This window comes from Tursiops truncatus, chromosome 11 (assembly GCF_011762595.2).
Source record: "Tursiops truncatus isolate mTurTru1 chromosome 11, mTurTru1.mat.Y, whole genome shotgun sequence".
Lineage (NCBI taxonomy): Eukaryota > Metazoa > Chordata > Mammalia > Artiodactyla > Delphinidae > Tursiops > Tursiops truncatus.
Window position 1 is genome coordinate 63,314,910 of NC_047044.1, and position 13,043 is coordinate 63,327,952.

At 54.1% G+C, this 13,043-nt stretch overlaps 1 protein-coding gene across 4 annotated transcripts; it reads left to right on the forward strand.

Moving 5' to 3' along the window:
* The first annotated feature begins 312 nt into the window (after positions 1-312).
* On the forward strand, positions 313-12,941 carry LMBR1L (limb development membrane protein 1 like). Of its 4 annotated transcripts, XM_033866799.2 has the most exons (17): positions 313-670; positions 3,584-3,668; positions 4,963-4,996; positions 6,044-6,183; positions 6,372-6,475; positions 7,125-7,251; positions 7,763-7,831; positions 7,969-8,033; positions 8,380-8,452; positions 8,546-8,629; positions 8,725-8,801; positions 9,366-9,443; positions 9,594-9,667; positions 9,902-9,992; positions 10,076-10,142; positions 11,982-12,143; positions 12,340-12,941. In XM_033866799.2, exons 1-17 carry the CDS (start codon positions 599-601, stop codon positions 12,405-12,407), a joined length of 1,470 nt encoding a protein of 489 aa, XP_033722690.1. In that variant the 5' UTR covers positions 313-598; the 3' UTR covers positions 12,408-12,941. The 4 variants fall into 4 exon arrangements, with proteins under 4 accessions (XP_033722690.1, XP_033722691.1, XP_033722692.2 ...); XM_033866800.2 differs by lacking the exon at positions 313-670 and having other exon boundaries at positions 3,593-3,668; positions 4,866-4,996; XM_033866801.2 differs by lacking the exons at positions 313-670; positions 3,584-3,668; positions 4,963-4,996 and adding an exon at positions 5,730-5,747.
* The last annotated feature ends 102 nt before the right edge of the window (positions 12,942-13,043 follow it).

Genomic DNA, 13,043 nt, shown 5'->3' on the forward strand with positions numbered 1-13,043 from the left:
TTTCAGAACCCTATGGTGCTCTCACATTCCACCTGGATGGCCTGATCCAAATGGCTTATTTAAGCAAGGTCACACTCGTTGCTCATCAACTACGGGAGGTGAAAAAGACAGTTGCTTGGTTTTAGAACGAGCACCGGTAAGCCCCAAAGATCCCGCCTTCCACGGGGCGAGCCTATCAGCGTTCCTCTAGCGAAGAGCGGCAGCTCAGTAGGAACCAATGAGTTCCGCTCCCTGGAATGATCCCGCCCATCCGTTTTGTGTTCCCTCTGCCTCTTGTAAAATAGAACCGGGACTTGCGCTTCCTCTTAGCGTGCCTATCGGCTGGTGTCTGCGTTGAAACTCTACGGAAGACTGACCTTAAAGGGGAGGGAGCAGCGGGGGGCTGGGGCCCTTTAAAACGAGGCCCGCGGGTGCCTGCCCCTTTAAGGGAAGGGCGTCCAGACGACAGAACCTGAGCCCCAGATTACCCCGAGTCTTCGTCACAGGCTGCAAGAAACGGCTCCTTCGCTGGGTCCGGGTGCTTGGCGGCGGCGGTTTCATCCCCGCTGGTCCTCCCCGGGCCCGGAGACACCCCCGCCCCAGTCATGCTGAGCAGAGTATGGAAGCAGCTGACTACGAAGTGCTATCCGTGCGAGAGCAGCTATTCCACGAGAAGGTCCGCGAGTGCATTGTGAGTGCGGGACCCGGGCAGGAAGGGTAGGACCAAGTGGGGAACGGGAGTCGCGGGAGAGGGAGAGTCCGGGTCGGAGTGAGACCACCTGGGCTCAGAGTGCCGGCAGACAATGCTTGGTCCAGGGGCTAACGACGAAGGGCCCTGGTCCGACCAGTGCTCGGGCTGGCGAATCCCTAGATCGGGTCAGCTGGGTAGCTGCGCGATAAACAAAGCCGATCGGTTTCCGTTCCTCCCACTCGACACGCCCCTCCCCCCTCCTGTCCCCCAACCCCGCCCATGTTCGGAGTGCAGGTCTTCGTGTGTCTGGGAGCCTGGTGAGCCTGCCGGTTTTAGTCAGATGGTTGGAGAGGGATGGGTTTGGCTGGGGGGAGGCTTATTTGCACTTACCCCTCAAACCCAAATAATGTTTGACGAAGGGGAGACGAACAGTGGACTTTGGTGGGTTTCCCTCTTTAGAAGAAAGTACTCTTGCTGAGGTGGATTCTACTGTCTAGAGATGGGGAACAACTAAAGTTTCCCCTTCTTTTCCTCCCCCTTATTGGTGTTTGTTAGAAATCCTGCAAGCCGAGTTTCCTAGCTTCCCAGCCATTCAGGGATTTCCTGTGAGTGGTTTCCCCCGGTGCTACAGAGGGCACCTGGCTGCTTTCCTTACTGCCTCACTGCCACCTAGAGTAACAGCTGAAACTGCCACACAGCAAGGGACTCCTCACTTCTGGGCCAGGGACACCCAGTGGAGTTTAGGGGATCGCATCTTTCTCAGGCCGGCTCTGAACTCTCATCTCTCTCCTTTCTTCTCTGTCTCCTCCCTTGGAGCTCCCCTGGGTAGCCCTCACCCACAAATACTAAAGGGAAAGGGAAGGGTTTAGAAGAATAGAAGTTAGTGAGTGGAGAACCCACTGATGGGGTCATCCTTCATTTTTCTCAGACTTGGCCCTAGTCTGCCCTGGGCAGCCTCAGATTGGAGGAGGGCTAAAGTGAGCCATGGCATAACTAGGTCTGCCCTTATCTGTGAGGACTGAGAAGTAGGGAGTAGATCTGTCCATGTGTAGAGCTCCAGATCTGCTTTCAGGAAGCTTTCCTTGTGTGTTTCTTAGTGGATAGTTCCACATGACAGGGTTGGGCATATCGTGGAGGCACACCCAGGCCTTGAGACAGTGTAGAGCCAGAGACCCACATTCCTAGAGAACAGGGAGGGATGAGACCTTGGACAGAGAAGCAGCCTCCTGGATGTCTCCCCCATCCTTTAGTCCCATTAGCTGAGGACATCAGTGCTGGCCAAGGGCAGCCTGAAGGCTTCTAGTACCTCCCCCACCTGGCTCCAATCCCCTGCTCTAGAAAATGACCTAGCCTCTGCTGGAACTGCAGGGAACTGCGGGGAACTCCAGTCTGACCTTTTGAGCCCTCCCACCTTCCTGCTTATTAAGCAAGCCCAGGGCAGAGCCCTAGGCAGTAAAAATCTTGCAGTTACAATCTGAGTGGCTCATTCTACCCTACTTCCCTGATATTAAAAGCTACAGTTTTGTCCTGGACCCTTGGTTCTCCTGGGGTCTATGACTTCTCTCTTTGCATAGAGAGCTGTATGCAGATTCCCTGTAGGGTCAGCTCCTCTTGGGGACTGGAGCGCCTATGAGACTGATTCTGCCTTCTTTTTTTAAATTTATTTATTTTTGGCTCCGTTGGGTCTTCGTTGCTGCGTGCGGGCTTTCTCTAGTTGCGGCGAGTGGGGGCTACTCTTTGTTGCGGTGCATGGGCTTCTCATTGCAGCAGCTTCTCTTGTTTCGGAGCATGGGCTCTAGATGTGCGGGCTTCAGTAGCTGTGGCAGGTGGGCTCAGTAGTTGTGGCTTTCAGACTCTAGAGCGCAGGCTCAGTAGTTGTGGTGCACGGGCTTAGGTGCTCCGTGGCACGTGGGATCTTCCTGGAGCAGGGCTCAAACTCGTGTCTCCTGCATTGGCAGGCGGATTCTTAACCACTGCGCCACCAGGGAAGTCCCTGATCCTGCCTACTTCAAACGCAATAACATCTCAAGATTCTCTGGCCCTGGTTGTGGAGCCAAGCTGTCTAGTGGCTCCTTCCCTGGGCAATAGCAGCTTACTTGCGGTAGAGTAGGGATGCATGCATGTGTAGAATAACCTGGCCAAGTCCTGCCATAACTGTCCATTGGAGGAGTAGTCCCCCAGGGGCATGGGACAGACCCTTTTAGGCCTACCCTGCAGTTGCAAATCACCTTAGGTAGGGACCAGGGATTGATAGCTTTTAAAGGGACTGATGCCAGCTCTAGAAACTTTATAGATGTGGGGCCCCAATTAAAGCCTACTATTAAGGACAGGGCATCAAAGAGGCTCTAGTTTGGCCCAGAGCAGACCTGATCTTTCAGGGCCCCTGAATAAACAGAGTGGAAGCTCTGAGTTGGTCTAGGAACATGATTCCTACTTATTTTCTCCTAGAGCTTGGATCAAGGTGGGAGTGGAGGAAGAGGGGGGTGCAGCACCAGGACAATGCAGACATCCCCTTCTTCCCCTCAAACCTGCTTCCTTTTCCAATAATGTGCTAGGAGTAAATTCCCTCTGGTTCTGTGGCCTGTTTCAGGTGTGCGGATATGTGCATCTCTAGGTGTCTTCTCTGACAATTTACCAACCAGGGTTCAGTTGGAACTATTTTTTTCCTGGGAAAAAACCCTTGTAGAGCTGGGCATGGTACTGTTTTCCCAAGTGCATGGGACAGCCCCTGTCTGATGCTTCTTGTAGGCCCCTGAGGCCTTGACTAGAAGGAAGTACTGGGGAGAAAGATGGAACCCCTGGAAGTATGGAGCCTAGTTTTGGGAAAGTGTCCCTGTGGAATTAAGAGAGGCCATTGGGGCTGTGAAATGTGTGGGGCTTAGAGCTTCTCATCTCGCTCACTCTCTGCCACAGATCTCAACACTTCTGTTTGCGACACTCTACATCCTCTGCCACATCGCCCTGACCCGCTTCAAGAAGCCTGCTGAGTTCACCACAGGTACCTGTGACTTCCCTTCCTTCTGCCTGCCCTCTGCCAGTGTTCCCGTTGCCATGGCACCAGCCTCAGGGGAAGCAGCCTATGGTGCCTGCTGGGAAAGGAGGGGTGGCCGTTCTGGAGCCTCTGCCTCTTCTGCCTCCCTCCCTCCACAGGCAGAGACAAGGTGGTAGAGTGGAAAGTCTAGATGGAAGTCCCTCAACTAACAGAGCCACAGGGCAAGTAATGCAACTCTTGTGACCCTCAGTTGCATCCTCTACAAAATGAGCCTAACAGTCTCTACCCAGTCCACTGTCATTGTGTAGAGCAGATATGATGGCTAATGTGAAAGCTCTCTGTGAACCTAAAGCAGGCAGCTGCAGGGTGAATGTTATCATGGGCACAAGCTCTGTCATCTCCTCTCCTAGTGCTCCTAGTGCTCAGAGACCTCCCTGACCACTGGGACCCCAGGACCCGGTGATGGTGACCTTTCTCTTGGTAGAGAGTTCAGATTAAAGCTTTCTGTAGGCATTGTGTGGTTAAGGGGAGGGACACACTTACCACAGTTCCTAGCTCCAGCCTGTCCAGATCTTCCTGTCCTGGCCTGAAGCTTTCCTCCCCTCCAGACGGCTTTATGCACCCTCAGACAAGAAGGCAGCTAGTCCTCAGTGTGATTTCCCTGGGGACTTTCTCCATGATTCTCCCTCCCCGCCCTGCGCCCCCGCCATTTCCCTTTGCTATACCTAGCCACTGATGTAACCAACCTCACAGACCAGTCATTCATTGTATTTGCAGCTTACAAAGAGGAACCTATGATGGAGGAGAGCTGGGGAAGGAGGGAAGTGGGGGAATTTCTGGTCCATACTCTCTCCACCTGGGACCACTGATTTTTTTTTTTTTTTTTTTTGCGGTACGCGGGCCTCTCACTGTTGTGGCCTCTCCCGTTGCGGAGCACAGGCTCCAGATGTGCAGGCTCAGTGGCCATGGCTCACGGGCCCAGCTGCTCCACGGCATGTGGGATCTTCCCGGACCAGGGCATGAACCTGTGTCCCCTGCATCGGCAGGCAGACTCTCAACCACTGCGCCACCAGGGAAGCCCCTGGGACCACTGATTTTTTAGCTGCCACCCTGGCCAGAGAATAGGTTGTGGGGTTCATAGTGTGAGCTCTCCCAGGGCCTCCTGCCCAGCTCTGCCTCAGTGGGCCCAGGCCCTTCTTTCAGGAGACAGGAGGGAGCAGGAGAGCACACTGCAACACAGATGGCTCCCAGAGCTGCACACTGATGGCCTGCCTCTTCCCCATGCCTCTATCTTTTGTAGCGGATGATGAAGATGCTACAGTCAACAAGATTGCGTAAGTGTCATTGCCTCAGTACCTGGCACTAGTAGCCTTTAGAAGCTGGGATCTGAGGCCCCTGGAGCTGGGGGAGAGTAAGGTGTCAGAAGAGAGAGTTTCTGCTTCTGCCCCATTTCTGGCTTCTTCTGGCTTTACGCTATCCTAGGGATGCTTGGAAAAGCTGCTGTTCCTGTCTCCCAGGTTGGGCCGGGAGCTTCAAGCAGCCTCTTGGCCAGGAACTCTGAAGCCTCTTCTGCGGGCCTAAGTCACCAGAAGTGGCTCCAGCTTGGCGTCACCTCCCAGCAGCCACTGGAGAGGGTGTGGGGTGGGGATACAGACTGATGGAAACGGCAGGGGATGGGGAAGGTGGAACCCCCAAAGGCGGGGCATGCTTATTTCTGAGAGGATGGCCCTTACTCTAGGCAGTTATTATTCACTAGCACCTAAAGAGAAAAATATAGAGATGACCCCTCTGATTCAACAGGCAACAGATTAAAAGGCAACCCCCCTCTCTCACCTCCCATGGACCAACTAGATAATTGTCCCTTCTTTTCAGCTGATGCAGCCCAGGGCACAGGCCTTGGCTATGAAGCTGGGTTTCAACTCCCCTTGTCCCCGCTTTGCCTTAGTACCTTCCCATAGGGCATAGCCATATGGAGTGACCCTGCTCTGTCCAGGCTGAAGAAGGCAAGCTCAGAAATCCACTTCCCTGAGCTGAGCAGAGAAGTCAGGCACTTTAGCTTGGCATCATGCCCGGCACACCCTATAGGCAAGTGCGGGAGGACCTCATTCCTGGGGACAGTCTGGGCAAGTGATATGGCAGGCAACCAGTTTCCCATAAATGCCTGAGCTGTTCCCATCCCACATGCCAAGGCTTTCCTGGAGGTAAGGGCTACGGTGGGGAGGCAATGGGTAGAGCCCCAGCTAGACAGCTCTTCCCCTAGGTCTGTCACTGCTACAGCTGGTTCTAGAAGTCACAAGTGCCTGTGGGGACGAATGGGGCTTCTTGGGCCCAGGGAAGTGAGTGTCTGAGCTAATCAGAGGCACTTCCCCTTCTCTGCCCAGGCTCGAGCTGTGCACCTTCACCCTGGCAGTCGCCCTGGGTGCTGTCCTGCTCCTGCCCTTCTCCATCATCAGCAACGAGGTGCTGCTCTCACTGCCTCGGAACTACTACATCCAGTGGCTCAACGGCTCCCTCATCCATGGTACATCGATCCTGGTTGCAGCTGAGGGTGGGGATGGAGAGCAGATAGGGTAGGGCAGACACAGACAGCCTGGGCTAATCAGTCATAGAGCACCCCATCCCTCCCGCCTTCCCTGCCACATGGTCAGTCCCCAGTGGGTTGGGGGTCCCCCCTTAATGACCATCTCTGCTTCTCCTTTTTTGCTCTAGGCCTCTGGAACCTCGTTTTCCTCTTCTCCAACTTGTCCCTCATCTTCCTCATGCCCTTTGCATATTTCTTCACTGAGTCTGAGGGCTTCGCTGGCTCCAGAAAGGTGAGTGGGGGAATGTATCAATCAATCTGTGCAGACAGGAGACAGGATTCCACTGAGATGGTTCAACTGAAGAGATTTTAATGAAGAAACTATTTGCAGAGGTTTAATCAGCACTAAGGAGCTTGAGGCGCTAGTGACAACAGGAGGTCATGACCACCCCTAAGCCTGTGGGAGCCAAAGGAAGAAATAATTTCTGGAAGCCACTGATAGTGGAAACTGGGGAGGTGTGGCCACCCAGGAGAGGAGCTAGTGTCCAAGGTGCCCAAGGTGGGAGGAAACACAAAAAATTACCCTGGACTCTTTCTCTTCCTACCTTCCACTCTCCTGCCAGCCCTTCCCATTGGGCAAGGTGAACAGGAAACCAGAGGGCAAAGAGCTTATGTGACACAGACCTCGGGGTCAGCCTCCCAGGGCAAGACAGGGATGGAGAAGGGATCTGGGGAGGGGGATTGCAAATGAAGGATATCCAGTAGAGGGAATGATCCCGGACTGTGGGGCAGGAGGACAGAGTAACTTAGCAGAGTAAGCGGGAAACACCCTCCGCTGCCTCCTGAATCCGGTCCTCTCGGGTCCCCAGCCAAGCTGCCATCTCTGCCGTCTCCTTCCTTCCCCACACTGCCCGCACCCCACCTACTGCCTCCTCCTGTAGGGTGTCCTGGCCCGGGTCTACGAGACGGTGGTGATGCTGATGTTCCTCACTCTGCTGGTGCTGGGAATGGTGTGGGTGGCGTCAGCCATTGTGGACAACAGTAAGGCCAGCACGGAGTCCCTGTATGGTGAGAAGGCCAGCTTCCTCCCCACCCTCCAGGCCGGCTGACTCTTCAGCTGGCCGATGTTCCCTTGCCCGGACCAACTGTATCCCTCTAAAGTGGAGCAGTTGGGAACCTTCCCCCTTAGACTGAAGTTTCAGACAGATGGATTTCAGGCCAAATCCAACCTGTAGAAGTGTTCCATTGGGCCCATACAATGATTTAAAAAAATGTGAGTCCGTTGAAACGGGGAGATTTCACATTAATATCCAGGTTTCTGGCTTTGCTTGACAAGGTTGAGGATCTGGCCACACTAGGCCCCAGTGACTTGGGCCAAATAGTGGTAGTGCCCTTTCGATAGGATCTCCAGTTTGCTATAGTCTCTGTCGCTCCTTCTTCTGGCCAGCTTTCCTCATTTACATTACTTTCCTAACCCCTATAGGCTTTTGTCTTGTGCCTTTGCCTAGACTCTGAGGCCTGTCATCCCCCAGTAAGCAGGAGGAGAGAGATGGGCTGACGTACTTTTTTTTACCCTTAGACTTCTGGGAGTACTACCTCCCCTACCTCTACTCCTGCATCTCCTTCCTCGGGGTCCTGCTGCTCCTGGGTGAGTGTTCAGGACCTGAGAGGGAATGGGTAAGGTCCTCAGGCCAGCGCAACCAGGGTGGAGGACGGAATGGAAGGGTGGGTAGGGGAAGCGGTAGAGAGAAGGGTCTGGTAGGTGACTGGCTCCTGTCCCCACAGTGTGTACTCCGCTAGGTCTCGCCCGCATGTTCTCGGTCACTGGGAAGCTGCTGGTCAAGCCCCGGGTATGTAGTGCCCCTTGTCCTTTGATCCTGCAGGGCGGGCTTCCTGCAAAGGTGGAGCCAAACAATGAAGCAACCCTACAGTTGTGCAGTGCACACCTTGCAGAGGGCCACAGCCTTTGCTGGCTCCTGTATCCTTGACCCTCATCACCTGGAGCTGGTCACCAGGCATACAAAGCAGAAGACATGGCAGCTGGGAGGGACTGCATAAAGTGCCTGGCCGCAGGGCGGTGAATGAGGGAGGGGGAAGGAATAGGACAAAGGAGGCCTGAGATGAGCAGGCTTCTCCTGGGGCCTTTGGGATCAGGGAGCCTCTGACAGCCCATCCCTCCCTTTCCCCCGCCCACAGCTGCTGGAGGACCTGGAGGAGCAGCTGCACTGCTCAGCCTTTGAGGAGGCAGCTTTGACCCGCAGGATTTGCAGTGAGACGCAGCTCTTCCCAGTTGGGATGGTGAGCGTGGCTTGGGCAGGGCCTGTGCAGGACTCGGGGACAGCACCATCTTCTCTGCCCTCAGATCCCACTTCCTGCTGGCTGCCCTTGGACATGGAACTGCTGCACAGACGGGTCCTGGCTCTGCAGACACAGAGGGTCCTGCTGGGTATGTGGGTTGGTAGGCACTGGGATGCCTGCTTTCCCCAAGGAGAAGAGAGCCTCATTCTAGGCCCTTGCTAACTGCTTCCCATCCCTGCACAGAGAAGCGGCGGAAGGCTTCAGCCTGGCAGCGGAACCTGGGCTACCCACTGGCCATGCTGTGCTTGCTGGTACTGACGGTACGGATACCAGCCTTGGTGGGGGTGGGAGGTAGTAGGCCCATGAGTACCTTAGACCTTCTCAGGGAGCAGGGAGGAGATGCAAGGACCTGGTTATCATCAATAATAGTAGTTGCCTCTCAGCGAGTATCTACTTTGTGTCCCGCCTTGTGCTGAGCACATCAGTCCCCATTTTGTAGATGACGAAACTGAGAAGTTAAAGAGTTTGCCCAAGGCCGCGCAGGGCCTAAGCAGTTATGCAGGTTTGCTCTGGGGTGAAAATAAGGGTCGAAATCCAGTCCATCCCCCCATTTGCTACATCCTGGACTTGGGAATAAGTCTTATTTGTCTGGAGGAAGAGGTATATTTTTCTATTTGGCCTTTTTGCAATCCTTCCCATCTGGAGAGGGTACATCTTATAATACCCTCAAAGGTGCTCTCTTGCTAGCATCAGCCTTCAGGAGGTCCCACACAGCTAACTGGAAACTGAAAATGTTGGACCAGAGTGTCTGCTCTTAACATTCAACTCTGGATACAACTGTGGGCTGGGACAGGGATGGGAGTCCATGACCTTGCCTCACACAGGGTCTGTCTGTGCTCATTGTGGCCATCCACATCCTGGAGCTGCTCATCGATGAGGCTGCCATGCCCCGGGGCATGCAGGTACTGGGCTGCCCTGCCACCGTATCTTTTGGGGAGGGCCTAAGAAAGGCTGGGTGAGGGGGCAGAAGCTGAGGCCAGAGGGTAGGCTGGGTGCGGGTGGCATTGATGATGGTGGGGCGTGCTGCACAGTGACACTGCTCCATCTCTCAGGGTGCCTCCCTGGGCCAGGTCTCCTTCTCCAAGCTGGGCTCCTTTGGTGCCGTCGTTCAGGTCGTACTCATCTTGTATCTTTCTGGAAACCCACCGTTGCCTCTCTTCACCAAACCTGTCTCCTCTGGGTTGCTGGGCAGAGCTACAGTGGGAGTGATAGGGAAGGGGGCAAGACTTGGCCAACCCGGGGTTCAGAAAGAAGGAAAAGACTTGATTTGAAAGGAGCGCTGGGGGAGAGAGGTCTGTTCCCTTTGAGATGAGGCATTAATCCCTGGGAGCAGACCAGTTCTTCCCTAACCCAGTGACAGTTACCTGATGGTTTCCTCGGTCGTGGGATTCTACAGCTCTCCACTCTTCTGGGGACTGCGGCCCAGGTGGCATGACACAGCCATGACGCAGGTAGCTGGCCTGGGGGGCGTGCCTGGGCACTAGGTGCTGGCAGCTCTGCTACCCTGACCTGCCCTTTCCTTAATCCCACCCAGATAATTGGGAACTGTGTCTGTCTCCTGGTCCTAAGCTCAGCACTTCCTGTCTTCTCTCGAACCCTGGGTAAGTAGCAAAAGGAGGTAAGAGAATTGGCTTTTTTTGAGTACCTACTGGTACTAAGCAGACACATTATATTCATGCTCTCTCTAATTCCCACAACAAACCTATGAGGAGGGATTATCTCCATTTTACAGATGGAGAAACAGAGGCTCTATAAAATGCTATGCTGAGCTTCAGAGTAGTGTTGCTTCAAAGCTCATACTTTTTCCATTTGCTACATCCATCCCACAGCCTCCCCTACTTACTTCCATTTTTTTTTTTGGTGGAGAAGCACCACTTTCCCCCAAATCTTCTTTTGTGGTGGATCATCTGATAAACAGTTCTTTCTTTTTCTGCGGCATGAGGGATCAACCCTTGCCCCCTGCAGTGGAAGCACGGAGTCTTAACCACTGGACCACCAGGGAAGTCCCAACATTCTCATTTAAAAGACGAAAAACAGGGACTTTACCGGTGGTCCAGCGGTTAAGACTCCGTACTTACACTCCAGGGTGCGCGGGTTCCATCCCTGGTTGGGGAAATAAGATCCTGGCTTGCCGCGCTGCGTGGCCAAAAAAAAAAAAAAAAAAAAAGAGAAACAGAAAAGCTAACTGATTTACCCAGAGTTATACAGCTTGTTTGAAGCAAGGCCAAGCCAGGCTAGAACCTCTGTCTCCTGAACCCCAGTCCAGTGTCAGTGCTTTTTCTACACGCTGGGCATGAAATAGCATGCTCAGTTCTTCTCCCATCTTTAGCTATGATCTAGCATTACCTGGTAAAAATGTTCAAAACTGTAACTGCTTCACCCAAGGTAGTAGGGGAGTTGCATAGGTTCCCCACCTCCCCACCATCGTCATCTATATACTGTACATGATTTAGTATTTACGTCAGTTCTATTTGATTCTTAAGTTCATATTCTCTCTACTCTACCATTTGTACTTATGCCATGGCGATTTAGGAAACTTGGCCTGTGGGTCCACCAGTTAGTTCCTTTAAGGTTGGATGCTGGTAGGAATATTTTTTAAGTGGGGGGGGGGGGCCGGGGCTCCAGAATTTTTTTTTTTTTTTTGCGGTACGCGGGCCTCTCACTTTTGTGGCCTCTCCCGCCGTGGAGCAACAGGCTCCGGACGTGCAGGCTCAGCAGCCGTGGCTCACGGGCGCAGCCGCTCTGCGGCATGTGGGATCTTCCCGGACCAGGGCACGAACCCATGTCCCCTGCATCGGCAGGCGGACTCTCAACCACTGCGCCACCAGAGAAGCCCTCCAGAATTTTAATTTATGATGATTATATTATTATTGTTAGGGGCTTGGTAAGTGTTGGAATAGTGCCTGGCGCATATAGTGCTTTATGTGTGTTGTCTCATTTAATTCTCACAGTCCCATTATTTTCTCTATAGTTGAAGAAACGGAGGCACAGATATTTAATGAATTTGCCCCAGATCACACAGTTAGATAGGGCGGGGTTCGGATATGAACCAAAGCAGCCATGACCAGAGTCAGAGCTCTTAGCCTCCACACTGCTCTGTCTACTAAAAAGAACATTTGGCTTGTAGGCTCCTGGCCCAGGAACAAGTAGCAGGCCCAGGATGCTCCTCAGGACTCCTGGAGCCAGAGGGCACCCCCCATGGGAGGAGAAGATGCCAGACTCTGGAAGGGAAGTTAAAGCAAGCCTAGCTGCTGACACTTTCTTCAATAGCCCTGAACTGTCCCTGAGACAGAGCTTGGGAGATAGGAATAACGAATGAATAGAAGCCAACCTATTAGTTGCAGTGTTGAGATGTGGCCACCAGGAGGCAGCAGAAAGCTGGGCTCTGAGCCAGGGAAGGGTTGGGGAGCCTACCTCCCATCCTGGCCTTTGTACTTCAGGGCTCACTCGTTTGGACCTTCTGGGTGACTTCGGACGCTTCAACTGGCTGGGCAATTTCTACATCGTGTTCCTCTACAATGCAGCCTTCGCGGGCCTCACCACTCTCTGTTTGGTGAAAACCTTCACCGCAGCTGTGCGGGCAGAGCTGATCCGGGCCTTTGGTGAGAGGGAGTGGCGGTGAGGCTGGTGGGGTTGTGGGATGGAGCCCTCTGGAACAGTGGTCATCCCAAGCAGGGGAGATGGCATGCTGTCTGCTTTGCAGCGTATCTCATCCACCCATTCTGTGGCTTGGTTGTCTTATCCCTGAGGACTGAACCTATATCCTGCTTTTGACTGCCCACCCTGCCTCTTCCACAGGGCTGGACAGACTGCCATTGCCGGTTTCCGGTTTCCCCCGGGCATCTAGGAAGACCCAGCACCAGTGACCTCCAGCTGGGGGTGGGAGGGAGAAAACTGGACACTGCCATCTGCTGCCCAGGCCTGGAGGGGTGCCCAGGGGTGGGTGGACCTCAGGACCTGGAATCTGAGAGGGTGGGTGGCAGAGGGGAGCTGAGCTGTCTGCACTGTTGCATCATCTGAGCCAGAGTTTGGGACCGGGCCCCCCAGCTTTTCCAGATTTAACTGTGGGCCCCAGCGTGAGGTGGGGCTGGGTGACTGGGTCTGGCTCCCCGTCCCAAATTCGTTTACACATCAATCTGCCTCACTGCTGTTCCGGGCCATGCCCATAGCCATGTTTACATGATTTGATGTGCAATAGGGTGGGATGGGCGCAGGGGAGGGACTGAGCTGGGGGCAGACTTGGAAGGCAGATTGTCTCCCTTGCCTCTGGCCCAGCAGAGCCTAAGCCCTGTGCTATCCTGGAGGAGCTATGGACCACTGGAGAGACGGGGTCATAGGGAGGAGAGGCCACAACCATCAGCAATAAAGTTGATCCCAGGGTCTGCTTTGGTTTTTTTAAAGGGCCTGTCTCTGTGTCTATTTGAACAGCTTTGCTCCCACCAGTCCTGAGTCTGCAGAGAGAAACAGAGGGGTCCTTCCCACCATCCTTTCCCTTCCCCTCC

Excerpts from the sequence above, each read along its gene's own strand:
- LMBR1L (XM_033866799.2), top strand. The coding sequence starts at position 599 with ATGGAAGCAGCTGACTACGAAGTGCTATCCGTGCGAGAGCAGCTATTC. Across the intron at positions 671-3,583 it reads AGAAGGTCCGCGAGTGCATT|ATCTCAACACTTCTGTTTGC; the intron begins GTGAGTGCGGGA and ends TCTCTGCCACAG. Across the intron at positions 8,034-8,379 it reads AGCTGCTGGTCAAGCCCCGG|CTGCTGGAGGACCTGGAGGA; the intron begins GTATGTAGTGCC and ends CCCCGCCCACAG.